This window comes from Ostrea edulis, chromosome 7, assembly GCF_947568905.1.
Source record: "Ostrea edulis chromosome 7, xbOstEdul1.1, whole genome shotgun sequence".
Taxonomy (NCBI): domain Eukaryota; kingdom Metazoa; phylum Mollusca; class Bivalvia; order Ostreida; family Ostreidae; genus Ostrea; species Ostrea edulis.
Genome location: NC_079170.1, coordinates 43,870,089 through 43,893,495, shown reverse-complemented (window position 1 = coordinate 43,893,495; position 23,407 = coordinate 43,870,089). Strand labels below are relative to the sequence as shown.

At 34.0% G+C, this 23,407-nt stretch overlaps 1 protein-coding gene, 1 long non-coding RNA gene and 1 pseudogene across 4 annotated transcripts; 2 read left to right on the top strand and 1 right to left on the bottom strand.

Moving 5' to 3' along the window:
- The first annotated feature begins 1,002 nt into the window (after positions 1 to 1,002).
- LOC125656496 (uncharacterized) lies at positions 1,003 to 6,578 on the top strand (annotated as a pseudogene).
- Positions 6,579 to 6,962: 384 nt separating this feature from the next.
- Positions 6,963 to 22,980, bottom strand: LOC125656226 (tetratricopeptide repeat protein 38-like). 3 transcript variants are annotated; one of them, XM_048886841.2, is made up of 13 exons: positions 22,721 to 22,980; positions 20,278 to 20,355; positions 15,317 to 15,398; positions 14,234 to 14,396; positions 12,947 to 13,120; positions 11,614 to 11,689; positions 11,206 to 11,325; positions 10,691 to 10,747; positions 10,548 to 10,586; positions 9,725 to 9,797; positions 9,159 to 9,324; positions 7,813 to 7,969; positions 6,963 to 7,625 (listed from the first exon to the last, which is right to left on the bottom strand). In XM_048886841.2, the coding sequence occupies exons 1-13, from the start codon at positions 22,817 to 22,819 to the stop codon at positions 7,461 to 7,463; spliced, it is 1,449 nt and encodes a 482-aa protein (XP_048742798.1). In that variant the 5' UTR covers positions 22,820 to 22,980; the 3' UTR covers positions 6,963 to 7,460. The 3 variants fall into 3 exon arrangements, with proteins under 3 accessions (XP_048742798.1, XP_048742799.1, XP_048742800.1); XM_048886842.2 differs by lacking the exon at positions 22,721 to 22,980 and adding an exon at positions 20,831 to 20,980; XM_048886843.1 differs by lacking the exon at positions 22,721 to 22,980 and having other exon boundaries at positions 15,280 to 15,398.
- On the top strand, positions 15,928 to 19,641 carry LOC125656237 (uncharacterized). Its single transcript, XR_007363075.2, has 4 exons — positions 15,928 to 16,736; positions 18,020 to 18,188; positions 18,480 to 18,660; positions 18,938 to 19,641. It is a non-coding gene; the product is annotated as an uncharacterized LOC125656237 (long non-coding RNA).
- Positions 22,981 to 23,407: the final 427 nt, after the last annotated feature.

The window sequence follows — 23,407 nt, the reverse complement described above, 5'->3', positions numbered from 1 at the left end:
AGAGGATTCATATTTTCGTTTATTTCCTCTTTTTTTTCTACAATCCAGAAGACAAGTCCCTGTGTATGCGAGAAGTGGGTGCAGTTTTCTCTCGACACAAGGCAACATATTGCAGTGCACAACACGAAAACAAAAATTTTAATTGCCAATTCAACCTGTATTTTGACCAGTCTTGCTACGAGTAATACTGTGATTCTATCATACAAACTGTATATGCCCATTTTCCAAATAAAACATGAAATACATAATCCCCCTAATATGAGTGTTGTCCCAAAACGTAGTAAATAGTCTTAATAGTTTTCGAAATACGCATCAGATCTAAAATATTTTTTTACAGGAGAAAACTATTACTTATTTTTAAAAAGATGCACAATTTGAAATACCGGTAAGTAAAAGAAGAGATATATGAGATGTTACTGAATGAAAAGGCATCCATCTGCATTGTTGGCTAACGTACAAAAATAAGTAGATATCTTTATACCACTCTTGTAGATGAAAGCAAATAGTTTCAAATTCATATCAATGGGATCAGTGATGCTGTCCATGTAATATACCAGTTTTACAATCACAGTATGTTATAGACGGCAGAGATGTAATTCTTGAACATTTTAAATATATTTCATAAATATGCATTAGAAAATCACTGTTTCCCCCTTGTATTGGGTAGACAGGTCAGCATCCATTAAAATACCCCTTGAATACCCGTATATAATTTGTCGAAATTGTCAAATCATTTCAGTTTCTATAGTTTGCCATACACAGTGTGCTTTTCAGCAATACAGCATATACATACAAATAAACCACTGAGAATTTTGGCCATGGCGTTCAATAGAGAAGGTTGGAATCTCCAATGGGAAGGCGTAAGGGAATACTATGGGCGATGGTGGATTAAAACAAATATCTTTATGTGTTGTTTTTTCAAATCTTTGGTGTTAAACAATACAAGCTGTAACTGAGGGTGTTTTCAACTATACAAGTATGCATCAATTTCTTAACACGAGAATGGAAACTGACGTGGGTAACTAGGCCTATACATTTTATTTGTTTTGGAATATTGCATCGTTATGAGATTGTTATGAGATTGATCACTCTTCCTTATCTTCACTTTTCATCGTCTCAACGTACTAAACGTTAAAAAAGTAAGAATGACGGAAATGTGCAACTCAAATGAACTTTTTCTATTGGGCTCACGGCGGGTATTACCGGTCAACAGAAAAATGCTTACTCCACCAAGGCACCTGACCCCACCTTTGGTAAATCCAAGGGTCTGTGTTTGCCAAACTCTCTATTTTGAATTGCTTATAGCATTTATGAGATTGATCATTGTTCGTTATCTTCACATTTCAAATGGAATTTTCAATATAATTGGCATATTGGATGAATTGAATGCCACGGGGCCCTATGGAAATCTTTGTTTAATCTGCATTAGTTTCGTGGTCTTTAAATCATTGCAATGATCATTCTGATTGCCGATGTAAAATTCGGGTTTTGCTTAAATTTACATTTTATTTCGTCTTTTTCTAGTAAAATCAGTCAGTTTCAACTTCCAGCATATTTACAAATATAACACTAACGCAGTACTACTTTTTCCGAATTTATGACCTCCGAAGTCAATGCATATCAGAGATTACGAACGTGAATCATTGCCAGGAAGAAAATAATTCATGGATTAACATTATCTGCCAATTTAACGAGTTTATTGCTTTCCCCTATTTTCAAATGAGATTATATATATATATATATATATATATATATATATATATATATATATATATATATATATCTAATAATAAAAGTCAAGAAACACAAAACTCGAATAACATTTCACTGTTAGCGCTTTTGGCTTTAATGCCTCTTCAGACAGTTATAAAATGAAATAATATTGCCAAGTAACGTCAACATATCACGACATAAGTAATTGTCCTTTGTGACGTCATAATAAATTACACTGGCAGCGGTATAATACACACGGTATTGGACAATACTTGGAAATCAATTACAGAGTTGAGTTAAATGCAGTTTCAATTTTACATAGTTATTTTCTATCAAGTTTGGGATTAAACAATTTTATAAAGCATTCCTCCTTTGTAGCTCTGGAAATTTGACATTCATTATACATGTACATTTTATAAAATGGAAATATGTTGAAATCTCCATGACAACAATTGGCAAAATGTTCGGAAAATGGCGAATTTCTGATACTTGGATCGCGAATTGAAGGCATATCGCAAAATAATGACAGCGGCATTCCTTTGATTTTTGCAATAACGGTGGTAGAATACACCGTAAATCATGACCGGGAAAGATATAACTTGCAAGGTATAGATAATTTTAACCATCACATACATGTATAACTAATATCTTCTACACTCTAGTTTCAAATTAATTTCTAATAAAGGGAGCGTTATACAGATTGACTAATTAAACTTCTGATTGCCGATCACTAAATCCCAGTGCATGTAACTCTTGATAATCACAGACAATAGGAAACCTAAATCGATCTCTGAAGCAAATTATGTTTTTCATTGCCAATTACTGTAGAATCATTCACATTCTTGGGGACCAATTTTCGTGGATTGCTGAATTTTTACGGGTTCGTGGGGACGTAATTTCGTGGATTTATATATGTGTAAAATTCGTGTATACTAGTTCTCTTTATTCGTTGAGGATGTAAATTCGTGGATGAGGCATACTCACGAATTCCACGAAAACTGAGCAACCACGAATTCTAATGATTCCACAGAATACGGATAATGCACATATATATTCGTTCTGAAATACTGCGAAAATTTCATTTCATCAACATATAAGATTTAAATTGAATTTTTGCAACTGATTCTATCTATTGGAAGTCACTGTCATTGGAAGAAAGATATAGTATTCAAACCTGCTTTCAGCTCTAACATACAGGTAGTTTATCCCACAACGGTATAACTATGGTCCCGTGAAGTCCCGTTCTGTAAGTAATTAAGTGAGTAATTTATTATAGTGACATGTTTTATAATACATACACCTCGTGTAATTAAATACGGATTCGAAACACCCACCCCATCGGGCCTATTTAAAGGAACAATAGCAATACAAATAAAATAATAGGATGGAATTCATGGGTCTTTTATTTACTTCGAAATATACAAAATATAAACATTCGTTAAAGTGTAAAGTTTAAAAGAAACAACTTTGATATAGTAACATAACATTTATATTTACAATAAATGAACTTGACTATTTTCCTTCATTTACCAGCAATGAAATCCAATATATGATATGAAGAATGATCATATGAAGACAATGCAAGGTGAAGATAACGAACAGTGATCAATCTCATAACTCCTACAAGCAATACAAAATAGATAGTTGGGCAAACACGGACCCCTGGACACACCAGGGGTGGGATCAGGTGCCTAGGAGGAGTAAGCATCCCCTGTTGACCGGTCACACCCGCCGTGAGCCCCATATCCTGATCAGGTAAACGGAGTTATCCGCAGTCAAAATCAGTGTGCCAAGAACGGCTTAGCAATCGGTATGAAACACGTCAGACAGCATTTGACCCAATGCGAGGTTGTATTAACGAACTAGATCGTTATAACGACCATAGAATTTGCGAAATGCTGACTTCAATCGAGACTGTTGAAATCCCTGTACCATCAACTTGTTTGTCAGTAGCTTACCTCGATTTAAAAACTGACTATACCCAGAACAAGCTCTTGCATATCGAATCAGTTGAGATATATAAACACCATATGCAGGTGATAATGGAATATTGCTACATAAATATGGGAAGTTGACGATGGAGAAGCTGAAATCATCCCGTTTGTCATACAGTTGAGTTGTTAGTTTGCCGTTAATGTCTACTTTCAATTAAATATCTAAGTATGAAACAGAAGTGGACGACTTTGTGGTGTCCTTTATTTCGAGCTCACAGGGATATATCAAATCGATATATGAATGAAAGCTATCATTGTTAATAGACAAAACGTCATCGATATATCTAGAAGTGGAATTGAAGGTCACAGCGAGAGATTTTTTCTTCTCACGTAGAAGTTTTTGAATAAATTCTGCTTCATATGAATATAAAAACGGGTCAGCTAACAAAGGAGCACAATTCATGCCCATGGGAATTCCAACAGACTGTTGGAAGACCTGATCACCAAAGACAACGAAGATATTGTCAATGAGGAACTCTAGCATATTTTTTATTTCAACTTCAGAGTACTTGTACGTGGAATCAGAGTGGTGTTTAACAACATGCATTGTATTTAGTGTAAGTATAAAACACAAAATGTTCCATTCCATCTCATTGTATGTGTTATATTCCTAAAAAAAATATTTCCTTTTTTACATGCAGATGTTTAAACCTATATACAATCAACTGCATAATTTTATCAATGATTTACGTTGGGTTATTTCGAACTTAGTGGAAGTATTTCCTTGGAAGCAGTAGATATTTAAACTGCAATGAAATACACAAGTCATACATTGCTTCTGTATAGGAAAGTCAGATAAAGAATTTTTATCTTAACGAAACCGTAAAAATGTTAACTATTCACGAACACTTCCAATTAATTTTAATGATTCTATAGTATTTGAAATATATTTTACTGAATCTTTTTCATAGGTGAAAATTCTCCATAGTATCGATCATCAGCGTTTTATGAAGTTTTCAATTTTTTTTATCTCACTCTCTATGTTAAGAGCATTGATTTGGGGTTAAACGTTTTCCCTGCGAAATATCCATACATTAGAATTTAATAAAATGAATAGATAGAATGTTTCGCTGTGCATTGAAAATTAATCAATATTTAAAAACTAATAGCACTTTTTGTTTTTGATTTTAGGGACTGGTCCAATCTTATTATCCATGAGTTGATGCTTTGTTGTTATACCAGTCGTTATCTTTGGCGCAGAGTGGTCACATATTGTCTTCCAGGACAAAATGGCGGTAATGATTACCATGCTCATATATTTCTCCATTGGAGCTTAGGCCGTTGCCATCCTCTTCATAGCCTTGTTAATGAACGCTTTGAATATCGCAACGCTACACAATTGTGCTTTGGGACTATCTGATTTCTTGAAATAGTTGAAGAAAAAACAAGTCCTCTAAACAAATACGGGGACGGTGATACAGTTTCTCTTATTTATTATTTTTCCTTGTGGATTCACCTTTAATACTTTTACGTATGATGAACATCTGCACGATGGTCGTGTTCACCAAACTTTTCTAACATTATATTTAGTTGTGAAAATTACATTTATATGGACCCAAGTGATCGTGCTTATATTTTGACAATACTATGGCAGACAGCTAACAAATGTAGGAAAAGTTCTACGGATGATCATAACTGTAACCAATGTTTGTGGTTGGATGAACGCTTATCTTTTCAAATCGTCGGGGATGTTTGAACATGGACAGAAATACCCTAAAAACGCCACGTCACTTTATAACGACACAAACGAGAAATGTTTCGGAAATAGTCAAGAAATCCATGAAGTCATCTCTGCATCAGTCACTATTGAATTTACGATGATGGCCATTGGATTTCTGTTCCCAAGTGTATTGGAGGAGGTCAAATATAGAAGTTGGAAAATGACTTTTATTCATAAGTACCCTTTTAATTATCTATGAAGTCGATGTACTTGGATTTTCCTTACATGTCGTCTTGACATGTACAGCGATTGACAAACTTGAATCAAATACCCGTTGAATTTACATTTTATGTGATTTTTGTTGCCATTTTATTTGCGGCTATAATAGGACTTCTTATCGCATGCATAGTTCTGAAACGATTGTTCAAAATAAAGACGACCACTGACCAACACTTACACATGCAATCTTTCATATTGTTGGCAACATCATTCTGGAACAATGTGTATCACATTCTAAATTCCATTGCAGTACTGGAACTTGAATCGATTTCTTTCAACAATAAAACCATTGCCTTTGGACAAAACATTCTTAGGCTCATTCTCGCCTTTGTACAAACCTGGTTTCTTCTGACAATCCGCAGATATTGAGTAACAAATGAAACATGGAATCATAACAACGAGAATAGACGTGTTTGCCATGCAGAGAATAGTCTTAAATATAATTGCTTTGCGCTTGCAATCATGAACTTTGGATTGTGGACTTACGGTAGCATTGCCGAAATTCGGGAACTCGTGTTTGCATATTTACAGCACCAATATTATACAGGTTATTCATGGAATGTGATTCTGAACTAATATTCCAATTGACCATTTTCTATCGATTCCATTCATCAATGGATTTCTTGTAATTATGGCTCTATTTTGCAAAGGACGTTTGAAAGCTGTGAAAGTTGTACGGACACCTTTAATAGAGACGTTTTCAAATTTTAAATTCGTAGATGGCGGTTCTTTCTGGACAAGCTAGATTTATTAGAAAAGTGTGTTTCAAGATCTTAACATTAATATGATAATTTGCGTAATTCTTTGTATATAACAAGCACTGAATGTTAATTTTCAGTATATTTCATTGTATGTGTACCAATATGTCACATCCAAAAATTCTTTACTTACATCGACTGTACATGTATGTGTGAATATGATTTAGAATTGATTTTTTTTTTTGTTTCTTGAAATAGTCCGTTGAACAACATTGCGTCCTCAACCACGTGATATGTTGTGTGTGGTAAGGGCAACAGGAAATGAAAATGGAATTTCATATAAAAACTAATGCAGACATCGTCATTCATGAAATGGGGAAGAAAACAAACAGTGGTCAATCTCATAATTCTTAAAAGGAATATAAAATTAAGAGTTTGGAAATACGGACACCTAGACACACCGGGGGGGGGGGGGGGGGGGGGGCGGAGGGAGTAAGCATCACCAGTCGATCGGTAATACCCGTAATGAACCCTATATCGAGATCAGATAAACGGAATAATCCTTAATCAAAATCAGTATGTAAAGAACAGATTAACAATTGTATGCAACACGCCAGATGAATTGGATGAATTGGATGGGGGTCACCCAATATATCTTTATTTCCACAACAAAATAAACAAAAATAATGGTAATTTCCAGATAATGTGGGGAGAATGACCCCTGTTCCCCACTCAATTCCATGTGCCTCGTGCAGAAATTTATTAAGTATGTCGACAATATATATATAAAAAAGACACGTTAAAAAGAAACATTATCTTTTCATATGCATTAGAATATAATGTACATGTATGCAGTATATATACATATTTAAAGCCAATATTTTTCCAGATATGTTATAAATGGACAAAATGCAACATGTGGCGAATGTATAGTTGAATACATTCATATACTTTATTCATAGTTAAACCTTACATGAGGCAACTTTTTTCGATACTCCATATGCAAATGCGTCATTATATATATATATATATATATATATATATATATATATATATATAGATCCGTCTATGTCTTAGTACCAGCATTTTCGTATATCACGTACGCTATTTTATACATTAATCAGAAGCATTGTTTTCTAGAAGAGAGATCAGACGATCACCCAGAGGATCATCTGCACGTTTTGTCTTTCTCTCATTAAGTATTGTCCTCGCCAGGGTCCTGTGGTCCGGGTTAGGGGACTTTATAGCAGAATGGATTAACAGCTGTACGAATGTGTCCCTCTATAACAGATTATTTACATGTAGATATAAAATTAATGGTTGTCAAATCACCAGAAATGGTAATATGAAAGCAACAAACTTCCAACGGAGAAAATAATTGTTATATTATATGTAGAATTGTGCTCTTTTTTCAACTTAGTCTGTTAAGATAATTCACTTGATCTTTTTTCTTTTCGTACATTCTTACCTGTGCAATACTTCCTCCGATTTTGTGTAGTGTAGTTCGAATTGAATTGAGGCAATTAGTTGCTGTTTCATAATGTCCCTCCTCAAACGCCGTTATTCCAGCACATAGCGGAATACCAACATCATGTGTCACTAAGGCGTTTGCTCCAGTGGTATCTCTAAATTGCACATATGTATATTCACATATCAAATACTGCATATCTTTTTGCGAAAACCCCCTAATTAGACTATATATATATATATACAATAACACAGTGTATTGGTTGTATGACGTTACAAAATCTGATTTTTCAATGTGAATACTGATTTTCAGAAATGTTTGACGATATTTCATACATAGATCGACGGCATGGCTTTAGCTTCACAATAGTCAAATTTCCATATTTTGTGTAGTACATGTATATTTCATCATCACCTGCATATGGTGTTTAATTCTTCCACCTGATTCGATATGCAGGCTATTTACAGATAAGTTGATGTCACAGAGGTTTCTACAGTATCGTGTAAAGTCAGTATTTCGTTAAGTCTTGGTTGTTCAAGAAAAGTAAAATGGTATTGTACTAGCATATCACGATTCAACAATAATAATATGTGGTTTTCTTTTCAAATATAGCTGCAAGCGCAAATTGATCTCATTTTTCAAGTTTTTACATGACCAAGATTGTTTACTATCCTTTCACATGTGTATCGGTAAACCATTCTTCAGAATATTACATACCTTACTTATCAGATGAAGAGGAATCCGTACGAGTTCTGATATAATGAAAGTAAATCACGAATATAAAACGTAAGGATAACTGCTGATAGTCCAGTCACACCCCTTTACTTACTGGATGCATATATCATGGCATATCACATGTTTTAGATTTCAACGTCCATGAAGAAGAGTTCAGAATTCATCCATGTTGTTAAATTGAAATTAAGAAAAGCAAATGTTTTCCCGTGAAATTGTATACTCTCTATGTATTTCGAATATTTCCTTTACTACTACATGCATTTGTATCGTTATTCTGTACCAGCACTCTTTAAACCCTTCAAAGTGAAGTTACCTTATTTCCATAGATTTTGTTTCAAAATACCCACTGAAGAAAGGAGAACAATTATAGGTTTTTCTATCTTTCGTTAAGGGTTTAGTTAATTCGCTTTCTTTTCATCATGTGACGTTGGGGAATCCTCGGAACATCAGCAGTGATACTTCTTATTGATGTTTATTAAATACTTTCACAGAATTGTAAATTACTATTTATAAGTACCATTAAATATTTAACTACCACACTCATCCCAGTTACGTGTACACCCAGGTGTGAAATGGTGTAAGATAGTTTATCAACACAGCAGTATTCTTACTTGACGAAACTTTTCAACTTCTCCAGCATTTCACTTGCTCGCTCTTTTTCCCCATTTCGATATAAAGTAAAGAGGATGTGTGCGTCAATATATATCCATCTGTGTTGTTCATAAAACTTGTCTACAAGTCCAAGGACACTTTTCCATCGCTGTGGAACTTGTACATCTATCAAACATAAAGTATCTTAAATCACATGCACCTAGGGTACCTGTTTAATGTGTACGACTACATACAACTACGTGCGTATGAGGCGGTTAAAAAACAATGGAGAAATACAATTAAATTATTGATCCATGTTATGATTAATACCTCAACAGAGCTAATGACATGTTTAAATATATTGAACATTCTCCAAAGAAACGCAAACTAAGATACCAACCAACAAGCCAAAAAAAAAATGAGTCGGTCATTTGAACATCGCTCTAACAAACAAGAAGAAATTGTCAATAAATTGTCAACAAAACTTTTAATTGGAAGTAATACGCAAATTTCGATCATTTTAATTATTACTTTCATTTCCAGGACAGTCGAAAATTATCGTAAATTGGCTATGATAAATGTGTACCTTCAAAAGACAATCGATACAATAATGATGAAGCATCATTGAAATTTCCACCAGTGGCAGCTCGGGTTATTATCTGTAAAATCAAAGAGATAAACACAGATTTATGAGGACTTTTATAATAAATACAACATGTAGATTCAGCTATATAATTAATGGATTTTAATGTTAATTAATTCATTGTATATTGTTTAATGTTCCTTTCGAGAATCGTTCACACATATGGAAACGTCACCATTGCCGTTGAAGGTTGCAAACTTTAGGCTTAATATCAGCGCTCACGTTCTTTGAGAAGAGGGGGGTATTTATCGTACCACACCTGCTCTAACGTGGGACCTCAGTTTTTACGGTCTTATCCAAAGGACCGCCCCTTTTGATCGCCTCTTACTAGAATCAAGGAGTACTGACGACCTATTCTAACCTGGCTCCCTATGGGATTCTTTTCAACTTTCCACATTCTACACTTATTATAGGACATTAATTTGAACGAATGAAAGTCATGAGATGTTCGGATACGAACACAGACTGAGACTGTATCAAATGAATTCAATGTAATGTTAAGCACTACTATGGTGAAGAACTGTCACACCAGATCTGATTTTTGGAATCCAATCAAGTGTATGAGGTCTGAAGAGTACTGTCTGGTGTGAATAAATGATTTTCACTAAACTGTACTGATAATCAGTAATGTTGAAATGTTATGCATGCATCTCGGTAATATTTTACAGGGAGAACAATTTTGTATTGGTTTTTGTGTTTACTCCTACCCTGGTCGTCGTTCCATTTCGTTAACAGAACTTACACATCATTATGCTATATGATTTACCTGTTCATCAAATATTTTAACTGCATCATCAAATTGTCCCTGAAATATCAAAAATATCAATATGCATACAAATAATGCTAAACAAATCAAATAAAACATTATGTGGTTTTCTTTTGACTTGTAATCTTTGAAGCAGAATGTACCTTTTCCAAAAGAAACAGAGCTTCGTGCCATGCTATGTGACAGGCCAGATTTGAAGACTACAAAAGAAATACGTTTTACAATTTCATTTTACTAGTGTAGTTTTTAATGACTCATTTCATTTAGAAAATTTGATAATTATCTGCAAGAATTTAATCGTGTATATTTATATATATATATCCAAATTGTGTTTTTAAAATATCACCGTGTCCGGTATAAGATATCAAAAGAAATAGAATATACTATTTTAAAAAGTAACGGCTGAGGATTATAAAATGAAAGCGCTTACGTTAATGTTTTTTATTTGTGTACGGTACGATTTCTTTTAATATATATATATATATATATATATATATATATATACATTACACATACCTGCGGACATAGATTATAGAAATGTAAAGCAGGAGCAAAAAAACGTTGAAGACCACAACATGCAGACTCTGACAAATCATTGCAATTCCAAGAACCTGTTAAAGGAATGAAATTCACACACACACTATCCGTTGCTCCTTACCTCCCAATATTTAGCTTTACTTTGAAGAAATGCCAAACCAACATCCAGCATGCCCCTTTCTAGATGGATATGTGCCATCGTATGGATTGCAAATGCCTCCCCAGATGAAACTGCCAGGCTCTGTTCAACGAATTACATCTCAGTGAATGTTGTTCATGATGCATTACCGGTATATTGCCCAACATATATTTCATACATTGTACTTTAAATCTCTTTAAGTCGCATTATACACATTGTGCAGTAACAGAACCATGGTCTATGGACCTGATACCGAAAAATAAAAATATATCCGATGATTTGATTATGAACCCTATGGAGCAACACAAATAAAAATACATTAAAAAGTAAACGCAAAGATTTCTACATGAAAGTAATTAAAATGTCTCTCTTGTTTAGAGTAACACAAACCTTGTATGATTCTTGTTCGGCTTCCACGAGCTGTGAGTTTTCTTCGTGAGCAAAGGCTTTCCAGGCGAGGATGGTGCTATTGTACATAATTTCAATTATATATATATATATATATATATATATATATATATATATATATAATTGAAATTATATATATATATATATATATATATATATATATGTGCATTAATTCAAAATACAATTGGCCAATATATACAGATGTTTTTTGATACAGTATCGCTGCAATTACACAGTTACAAGTTTCAATTCATTGATGGAATGGCCCATGATGCAATGGAATCTTCAGATCCGAAGTAAAATGTTCGCGGATTACCAAGCTGTTAAACTTTAGCTGGTATCTTCCTTCATGTATATGTAGTATTTATGTCTTGATACGTTAGCATTAATATATTTCCTTTAAAAAAAAACAATTCCAAAAGAAAACAGTCTGATTAAAATCAAACCTCTCACTTCGTTTCATATACCGTGTTCTAATCATGACCTATCTGCACTTAAAATTGACTAGTTCTTGATTTGTCTGTTGGTATCAACAGAACATAAGCAACACAAATCATTCATTACATAAAATCGATGCATTATCATGTCTGCTAACAATGCAGATTTTTTTTTTTTTTTAAAGTTTAATACTAGTAATGAAAATAAATAATGACCTTTTTGCACTTGAGATACGAAAACATTCATGATATCAAATTTGAGAGTTTAAAAGGACATACAATGTATTAGTAGAAATGCCAATTTCTTATAATTTTAGAATAGTAGTTAAAATTGGGGGTTAGAGAGCAAAACTTAAATTATTGGTGAAAATACTGAATTTTAATAAAATATTTCGAGTAAATTAATTTAAAGTATTAAAAAATCGGTGTTCTATTTGCAAAAATATATCAACCAAAATTGATAAATTACAATAATTGCACTAGTTCCAAGCCTAAACTACTTGTATTATAAATTATAAAACTGAAATACACGTTCAGGCGTATGAAAATAGAAGGTGTATTGAATGAAACAGAAACTGTAATATCATGCAGATTTAGAAATTTTTGATTAATAAAGCCTTCCAACACAACATATAGTCCATGCCAAACCCTTTTAAAATTTTAATTGACGCAAAAAAAGTTCAACTGAATAAGGTTCAGTAATAGATGCATAATATGTTTGCACTAATGGGATCAGTATTGAACCAGTTAAAACTTAGTTGTAACATTCTGTGCAGTTGTGCTTAAAATCTCAGGAGTTAACTTCCTTAAAGTATTCAGTATTAAAATCGCATATAATAAAAACAATAATTGTTTGACCTTCAGAACAAAAGACTCGCCTGTATCCTGGTGTTTCTGAGCTGTATGCCTCCACCACAAATTTCATAATGTCGAGCATTTCCTTAGACATCCCGAGTTCATAATATTTAAAGTAAGCAAACAGACACGCCATCAGGTCTGTTGGAGAATCGGTAAGGATCTCTCTATATGTCTCAACAGCTTGCAAAGTTTTTCTAAGAAAGAAGAGAAATGTTTACCACATAGATTAAACTTTTAATTCAATAAGTAACGAATGGTTACATGTGTATATTCCCACATACCCTTTATCTTCCTTCGTCCATACATATTCTAATCTTATACTATCAAATGAATAAATTCTGTGATTCCCCGACTAGTTAATTCCCTGAGTTATCGTAATTTGTATCATCAAATTCTTAGATATACAATATCTTCGTAGTCTTTGGTGTTCAGGTCTTTGAACGGTCTGTTTGAATATCCATGGGCACGAATTATGTTCCTTTCTAGCTGACCTGTTTTTATATCGAAGACGTTTTATCCATAAAAAAATTCATTTCTATATCAATTCGATATATCCATTTGAACTCGCGATAAAAGACACCACTCGGGATTATTTCAACTTTTCAATCATCATCGTCTCATATATATGTAGCAATATTCCAATATCACCTGCATATGGTGTAAATATCTCAACGAATTCAATATGCAAGAGCGTATTCTGCTTCTTATTAGTTTTTAACGTTAGGTAGACTACTAACAAACAAGTTTATGGTGCAGGGGTTTCAACAGTCTCGTTTAAAATAAGCATTTTGCAGATTGTGTGGTCGTTATAACGATCTAGTTTGCAATACAACCTATCATTGGTTCAAATGCTGTCTGACGTCTTTTATACCGATTGTTAGGTAATTTTTGGCACATTGATTTTGACAACGGATAACTCCGTTTACCTGATCAAGATATAGGACTCTATGCGGGTGATACCGGTCAAAATTAAATGGGTTTGTACATGTACATGCATTAATTGATAAATACATGCATCAAAAGAAAATTAGGAGGAGAAATGTAGGTTTAGCGAAAGGGGTAGAAAGCTAGACCTCACCCCATCCCCCCTCCCCTGGTTCTAAATCTTGCATAATGCACACAACAGAATAAAAATCTAATGTAGTGAAGCATTTCAGAACAGCATCGAATGGGTAGTACAGTGCAATCTTCAGTAGTTGTTGTCCGTACATCCTTTAGAGTAACTAATCCAATTTCCTGCGCTTGCACGGGTCCTCATCTAGTTCCAATGGATTTCTAGTGGACATGGAAAACAAATTACAACCCACCCTTCGGTCACAAGTTTCAGGGCAGTCACGTGTTTCCTTTCTCTGTCTGTCACTTCCTGTTTTAGGGCTAGATTGGAGATCCCATCCAGTGCCTTGGTTACAGCCTCCCTATCACACTGGGAACAAGCGTATTTCAGAGTATTCACCAAAACTTGACCCATAACTTTGAGAGAAAAAACAACAACGTGGTTTACTACAAACGTATTACATTGGGTTTGTGTAATTTTGAATCCCTTTCACGAATGAAAGTCCCCTAATTTGAAACCGCTAGAATTTGTCAGGGTGGTGCTGTTTACAGCTGTTATACTACAGATACATGTTACTTAAGTGGTAAAAACGTCCATCAAAATACATATGATCAATGTGTATATACATGTATAAAACTTAAGCTTGAAATGTGTCCTGCAATTTGAAACATTTTGCTACACACTATTTGGAAATATCTTATATCCCACGGATGGTCGGATGCTATTTTCCTATGGTGTATAACAGGAGGAAAGCATGGGATATATCTCATCAATTAGAGTAACACTTACATATAGGTTGTTGTAATAATGTTTTCAAACAAATGTAAAACTAACATATTATACAATTCTAAATGTACCCCTGTTCTGCATTCTATAGACATGTAGTCAATGGTCAAATGATTAAATGAACCTTACAACAAAAACAGAAAAAGCATCCGTGTAATGGTTTTAGAATGTGCATTTCTCATTTTCTATCCATATTTTGAGGGCAATGCGTGTACGTATGGTTTTAAAATAGATAAAATGACTGGCGAATTAATATTTAGTCTGGATCGTTTCAAATTCACCAATGTCAAGAAATTCACAAATGTATAAAAAACACATTCATGATAGGAGAAGATAATGAACAATGATCAATCTCATATTATCTCCTACAAACAATACAAAATAAGAGAATAGAGAGTTGGGTAAACCTGGAACCCTGGATACACCAGATGACTGATGTGGTACTTAGCGGGGAGGGGGGGGGGGCGCTAGGTATTTTTCTCTTCCCTGAAGAACATCTGCCTACCTACATACCTCTTTATTGGAAAACTCCCAATTTAATCCGCCTTACCGAAATCAGGATCTGCTTCCATCATTTGTTTCAATGTATTTCCTGTACCACCTAACTCACTGTCTTCGTATAAACTTGTCATCTACACAAGAGAGCAAATTAACTAGAAAAAGTACAAATAAATACGATTATGATATTACAATATACTTATGCTCCTAATGATAAAAAGGTCACAGAAGTCACGGAATGTATGGATGTTGTTTAACCCCTTCTCTACCGTACCGGTCAATTTGACCGGTGGCGCGTAAAAACGGGACAGCGCAAAAGGAGTGCCTCTAAATCTTTCAAACTACGGTCATAAGATATATGATCTATATATCATATTTTTGGAAATTTTCTCTATTTTTTAACTATGTAAAAATCAGTTAAGTAAATAAAGCTATTAAATTAATAAAAGCATTTAAAGCGAAAGATGGCTTCGTCTAAATATGACGCAACGCTTTGTCGCAAGGCCATTTCCCCCCTCGATGCGATTTTTTTAATCTCCCGTATGAATGCACTATTTTTTATATTTTTGAAAAGCACATATTCCCTGCTTTCAGAACATATAAAAATTATTTCTAATGCCTGGCAAATTTATAAGAAAATAGCTATTTTTTGCACATGTACGCTTTCTTACAATTTTATTTCTAAATGTTTAAACAGATCGGCGTTTTACCAATATTCATATATGGAAATAGGGAAAAGTAAATACAGCCTGTAAAAGTACAGGAAATTTTCGTTTTGATGGGCCCTTATTCGTGTTGTAATTCTTGTTAGTTTTTATATTACGATAAAATGAAATTGGGACATGCTGCGCGGTTTTCTTTAAAATTAGCGATAAAACGTCGGTGCTGAAAGCGATCGACGCGCATCGCACAATAAAGTAGTGAAAACTATTTGTATTGTCCTCTGTTGGTAATATGAATACTTTTTGATACACTAAAACAATATCCATATATGTATGAAATAATCAGCCAGGTATTCTCTGCTTTAAAAAAAAGAAGTATAAAAACCATTATTGGTAAATAACAGTTACACCACCTACTTGTATTGTAACTTCATAAAACACCTAACGAGAATGTTACATCGGTAGAGTGAATTAAAAAAAAATACTTCAAATTCAGATATAAACGTTATGTAATATTTATTCGGTATAGAAATAATTTTTTCTGCCAAACAAAGAAAACAAAAAGACCAGTCTGCATATTGTATTATATAATACTTTTTCCCCCGTGATCCGGATCGCGACCGCGGGGTTTTCTGAAAGTGTCCACGGGCAACACACGTGTTTCCGTTTCAACGAAAACAACAACACAACAAACGCTTGTATTGTATTTTACATCTTGAAAAGGACCTGATGTCAGATGAAGAAGTCTGAAGATACCTTGGATATCCTGTTGCAGGATGACCCAAACGATCATGCATTCAGTATAAACATGTAAATTGATGTAGCCACATAGGCCGACTAGGAAAAAAAAAACGTTCGCGGTTATGTCATGTTATGAAAAATGCACGATTAATATATTAACCGCGATTTGATGCCATAATTTGTCGTTTCATGAAAGAAAATATTTATATTTTATGATATCTAAACCAAGTGTATAACACCCAATTGTTTATTAAGAACTGAACATATCTGACATCAATTAATCTGTCCTGGTCCGGCATTAATCAGTCTGACCCTCCCCCCCCCCCCCCCCTTTGGTATCTCCTCACCTGACGCGCGAGTGTAAGAAGAGGGTGGATTTAGTGTACGATGAGAAAAGGGTGGGATGGTTTTAATCAGACTGGGCATTCATGACCATTGCTGCGGAGGCTATTTTCCAAGATTTTCTATGTTTATAAAAAAAAATCTTTCTATGAAAAGAAAACACAATCTGTTAGGAAAGCATATATTGCATTATTGTATTATCGTAATAATAGAATTTATTACCGTAATTTGAGGTTTTTCTTCATATTGCAACAGAAATAAAAACAAAATGTTTGTTTGGGACAAAAGGTGTGTGCGTGGGGGGGGGGGGGGTTAACATCAATCAAAATCTGGTTATGACAGGCTATTGAAAAAGCATTTAATTATATGATCAATACATGCTGGTGTGCTTTGAGCTGATGGCCATCTGCCCACTTCTTGCTTAGATTTTCTCTAATATCGACTAAATCCACACCCCATCAGAGTACCATGCCAAGTAATTTAGACACTGTGTACAATGAAGAACCAATTCAATTCTACTTTAAATCTGGGGCCATTCAATTTCCCTCAGAGGCACAATATTTTCGCTGGACACTGTATATTTTAACCTGAATTTCTTCAGTATTTGCTCCCATGTATATGTTGGGCATAATGCTAACACCTCCATGATGTATAGTGGGTTTTTTTTTCAATACGCACTCTGCTACACTCGCAAAGTATAATGAAATATTCCATTCATTTGATTTCTAACATATGTATGTAAAACTTATACGGTACCAATTTTGATGCACCAGATGCGCATTTCGACAAATAATGTCTCTTCAGTGATGCTCAACCGAAATATTTGAAATCCGAAATAACTATGTATGTAATCCCTTACCAAATAACACTTCAAATATAGGACATCTCTATCTTTAAATAAATATGATCAGTACTTTCGTGCGAAACTGTCCCTTACTATCATGAAGCTTATATTCTGCTTTAAAACACAAACCTATAATTCTTAATTGTATTTTTTCATCTTTAAAAAGGTTATTGACATCCCAATATTTAGTGGGAAGCTTCCAGGTATCTTCCACTAGTGACAGTCTACTGGCAAATCCAGACATGCATTGGAAGTATGTTGATGTGGAGGACACAGGGACACCTGATCCAAGAACTGTGGCATTTCATTCGGAGTGACAACCTAGCATGCAGTTGGTATGACTCTTTGAGGTTGAATATAGGGTTAAATCCGTATACATTTAGTTAACATTCAAATGAATCCAGATAATACATTCACAAATGGAATCATGGCATTATGGTACACTAATATGCGTGTACCATTTTACTGTTTATCGTTGCATTACTAGATATAACATGCATACAAAAAGAGACAAAACACGGAAAATCATTATTCTGTTTCTAATTATAAGGTATGCTAAGTGTTTTAAATGCTGACAAATAAGGTATGATGGCCAATACTGATTTTATTTGCATTTTTATTTTCAGATATGGGACCTGATTATTCAGAGAATTGCAGATTTTATGAAGCTGTTTTTGACAGAAGATTTGGTTTTCTCCATCTGTGTTGCCACCAACCATTATGCTGTGATGGTCATATCTAGGGGGAAGGGTTGTCATATGCTTCCCAAGGAAGTTCGAAGCCTCTCACTGAAGAGGAACTGTACATGTATTACTAGTTTTAAAGTACCGATAGTGTGACAGTGATTTCCAGTTTAAAACGAATAATAAAATGCATTTTATAAGATTACCTTTACCAAAATTAATCTGGCTGTGCATCTAACACATTTATTAAAGATAAAATTTTACAAGTAATTAAACGCATAATTTTCAGAGGGCCTTGATTATAGAAAACATTTACAGAGCCAATTGAGTATTCAAAAGCTCTGAGAATACATCAGTATATTGGGGCTAAGTATAAACAATCTTTCTTTTTTTTTCTTCAGATTTTTGGGCATTATCTTATACATGTCTGCTGAGAAGTTCCAGTCGATACACAGATATTGGTCAACGCATGCCCCTATCGGAACAACCTAGTATCAAGAATTATGTCTAGAAATATGTTTTAAGAGGTTGAATATAAGAAGAACAATTTTTATTAAATATAATGCAAGTACATTTAAATTTAGTGATTGAAAGTAAGTACTTGAACATTCGTATACATGTACAATGAACTTGGGGAGGAAAAACGGGCATTATTTTCGCATAGCATTTGATATCATAATGGTGTTGTTGCTTAGCAACCAAATATATTTGAATATAAAAAAATTGATTTTTTTTAGATTTTAACAGGAAAGATCTTTGTTTTAATGTTGCAATATTTATACTATTTAGTGGGATACAATGGCAAAACGTCATATTATTAGAAAATGATGAATATGTATATGAAGTACGAAATTTTCATTTTATGACCTTTGACCTTAATTCTCTTGATTATATTTTTTGTTATAAACCTTTTAAAATGATTGAGATCTAGTTAAAGATTATATTTTTAAAATAATGTGACATTTACTAATCATCATGCAATGTAACTATGTTTAAATTGTGTCGAATGGATGTAGAAAGGCAAATTATGGTCAAAATTACACCATGAGTGTTGTTACTTAGCAACCAAAAATATTTGTTTGTCAATAAAATTGATTAATTTGATTGTGATGTTTTTGTAGTATTTTAAAAGACATATCAGCTTATGCATTTAGAATTTCCTATTTTTGACTCGAATCCAGTGAGAGGGGTTGTAATATATATATTCCAGAGAAAAAAGATTGCAAAAATGTGCACTTAAATGACCTTTGACCCCGTAGAACTCTTTGGGGTCATGGGATAACATGACAAACTTTATGAAAAAAATGTTCCCTGTCCAATTCGTAACAAAATTATATATCACATGCCTACCTAAAATCGTGATACATGCAGATGTAACTCGATTTAAAAATATTGTCATTTAGTCTTTAAAAACCTCTAAAATGTACCGGTAGAGAAAGGGTTAATATATTTCCATCGCAATTTGATAAACAACAACAACGTTTTAAATCTTTCTTTTTTTAATTTCATCATAACGGGATATTCATTTATTTATTTCCCCTCTTCACAGCAATAAACAATTCTGGAGACGAGGAATAACGCAAATTTTCAAATAATATTATTTGATATTATTTCTTTTTCCTGGTCCATTCAAAAGATTTTGCACATGTGCCTGTCGCTCTCGAGACGTCACCAGCTTTTTAAGTGTATGCACATGGAATAATAACATGACAAAATCTATAACTTAAATGCAGTTTGATACCTGTATAATGGCTGCATCAAAGAATTTGCAGGCTTCGTCGCTAGAAGACGTCATCGGCAAATTGGAATCCATCCAACCCTGTAAATACAGGAAATGACATAAGAGATAATCCAGGGCATTATAATAGTTTATTATGTCTTACCTTTTCAAATAATATATACCCATAATTCATTAAAGAGGTTGAGAACAATATCAATTACAAATGAGTCGTTTAATACCATATTTAACTCGAAGTACAGTTTAGATTGGTGATTCCATATTTACAGTGTAGTACATGTAATAGTACACACGTTCTCTTACGCTAAGAAGTCATACGTAACATCCGTTTCATAGAATAGGAAATTTTGATTAAACTTGGATATTAACTCACATGTAAAACTCAATATTCGTGTTCAAAAACGCCCTGCGTTGATGCTACATTTACATTTCACAACAGTTGGTATTGCCCTGACAAAGCACAATATTTTCGTTCTTATTAGTAAACAAATATTTTTTAAGCGCAGGCTATGAACTATTTTTGTGATAAATAAGCCACATACACACAAGTTCGTACCTTACAATCTCTCCAACGAGTCGACATACTTTCTCACGTTTTTAGGCAATCTTTTATTTTTGTTGATATGAGCACCGACGGCCACACGTCCTAATTATTAAACAACGGTGACCCACTCCAAGCGGTTTTCTGCTTATCAGCCAAGCGATAAAAAATATGTGTACTATCACGTGCACCACTACGCAATCATTCACGAATAGATATCGGAATTAAAATAGGTCAACTGCAGAGTATTTTCTGCAAACGATGTGAAGTAATCCGCTATATAATTATTTACACACATTATATACATGTAACAACTTAACTTTATGACAAACCGGATGATTTCAGCTTCTCCATCGTCAACTTAACATATTTATGTATAGCTGCAATAATGTAACCCTTTTTAATTTTTTTTTTTTAGGGATCCCGAAAACGTCAGAATAAGAAACAAATGGATAGGGCAACATTATTGCAGCTAATTTATGTAGCAATATTCCATTATCACCTGCATATGGTGTTTATATTTCTCAACTCATTCGATACGCAAGAGCTTGTTCTGCTTATGGTCAGTTTTTAAATCGAAGCAGACTACTGCCGACCAAGTTAATGGTAGAGGAGTTCCAACAGTTTCGTTTAAAGTCAGCATTTCGCAAATTATGTGGTCGTTATAACGATCTAGTTTGCCAATGCAATGGAACAATGCTGTCTGACGTGTTTCATACCGATTGATAGGTCGTTCTTGGCACACTGATTTTGACTACGGATAACTCCGTTTACCTGATCAAGATATGGGGCTCATGGCGGGTGTAACCGGTCGACAGGGGATATTTACTCCTCATAGGCACCTGATTCCACCTCTGGTATATCCAGGGGTCCGTGTCTGCCAAACTTTCTCTACTTTGCATTGCGTATGAGTTGTGAGATTGATCACTGTTCGTTATCTTTGAAGACCTTTCCTTCATTTATCAAACATTGTACAGCGCATAGAAACTTTATGTAATTTTGCGCTTTATAAATGAATAAAATAATAATAATAAATTATGCGGCGGCCGCCATTTAATATAACTTGCGACCTCCATTTATTATCTGACTCTCTCTCTCTCTCTCTCTCTCTCTCTCTCTCTCTCTCTCTCTCTCTCTCTCTGAAAGAAGTGAAACTCCTGTAATCTCCCTCTCCAATACTTACTAATATGTATTTTGTAAATAAACATAACATTAATAGCATTATTGTTTGTCAATTGTGCTGTTAATTCAAAACATCATGTAATTGCATGTTCATAATGTTAAATGTTGACAAATTTGCGCACGAGAAAATCTTCATGCGTGCTTAATATATCAATGTATCAGGCGTGTAGAACCAGGGGCTGACCCTTGACTTATTTGACCACGTTAATCTTTCGTTATTTTCACAATAAGCAAAATAAGTTATTTTCATATGTAAAGCAAGATTAATTGTCGGATCGGTCCCACCCCACCCTTTTGGTTGTAATAATGAATGAATTGATGAATTGAAGGACGAACGGAGCCCCCTCCACCCCTTCCAATTTAGGAGTAAAAAGTTTACGCAAGAAAGAAATATGATGCTACCTGTTTGCGTACTATTCTAAATCTTTCAAAAATAATCATTCAGCATTATTAATTAAATTGTTTTTGAAATTGGCAGCCGCCATGTATAAACCAAGTGGCTGTTGCCAGATAAATTAAAAAGCTACCGCCAGTTAGATGAATACTAATTATATACCCTGGTACCCATCAGCTTCCATAATGTGCTGCGAATCATGCATTTAAATCTCCACATATGTTTTGGTTATTTCCTGCCGTACATAGCACTTAGCACACATTACACTCCATGTGTATATTTGTTTATAGAATTTGATTACATTACAATTGGGATTGAGATTGATATACCTCATGTGGAAACTTTGAAGCCAATACAGACCAGGTCCTGTTTGGGAAATTTTTAAACTGACGATGCACGAGTTTGAGCTTGGATGGTATCTCTAACATACACCATAAATTCAGCAAAGTTCACAGAAAATGCCCAGTTTATGACATTCCTCTAATCCTAACTGTTCACAACATTTCCTCCAATCCTAGCTGTTCATGACATTTCCTCTATTACTAAGTGTTCACTACATTTCCTCTTGTTCTAATTGTTCCCATTTCCCTTTGTCCTAATTGTTCCTAGTCCTAATTGTTTCCATTTCCTCTAGTCCTAATTGTTCTCATTTTCCCTAGTCCTAATTGTTTCCGTTTCCTCTTGCCCTAATTATTCCTATTTCTTCTTGTCCTGATAGAATTACAAGTATTCGCGACCTTAGTTTGATCGAAATTGTTTACAAAATTAAGTCCTAAATTCTGCCTCAGCTTCTAAATATAAAATGTGTTTATGTTTTGTTTGTTCACAAATTTGGCTTTGTTATTCGACCTAACCATCTGACTATCTACCTGAATCTGAATGTTAACATAGGTCTGAATTTGTGGTATAAACACTGCGATACACAAATTCATACATGTAAAATGTACAATTTTACTTTGAGGGTACATTTGAAAAAATGAAGATTAAGTGCGATTTAGAAAAATTGATATCACTAC

Coding starts and splice junctions, on each gene's coding strand:
- LOC125656226 (XM_048886841.2), bottom strand. CDS start 22,819: ATGTTAGAGATACCATCCAAGCTCAAACTCGTGCATCGTCAGTTTAAA. Junction 10,748..11,205: donor GTAAAGCTAAATATTGGGAG/GTAAGGAGCAAC, acceptor TTTCTTTTGTAG/TCTTCAAATCTGGCCTGTCA. Junction 10,587..10,690: donor CTCTGTTTCTTTTGGAAAAG/GTACATTCTGCT, acceptor TTGATATTTCAG/GGACAATTTGATGATGCAGT.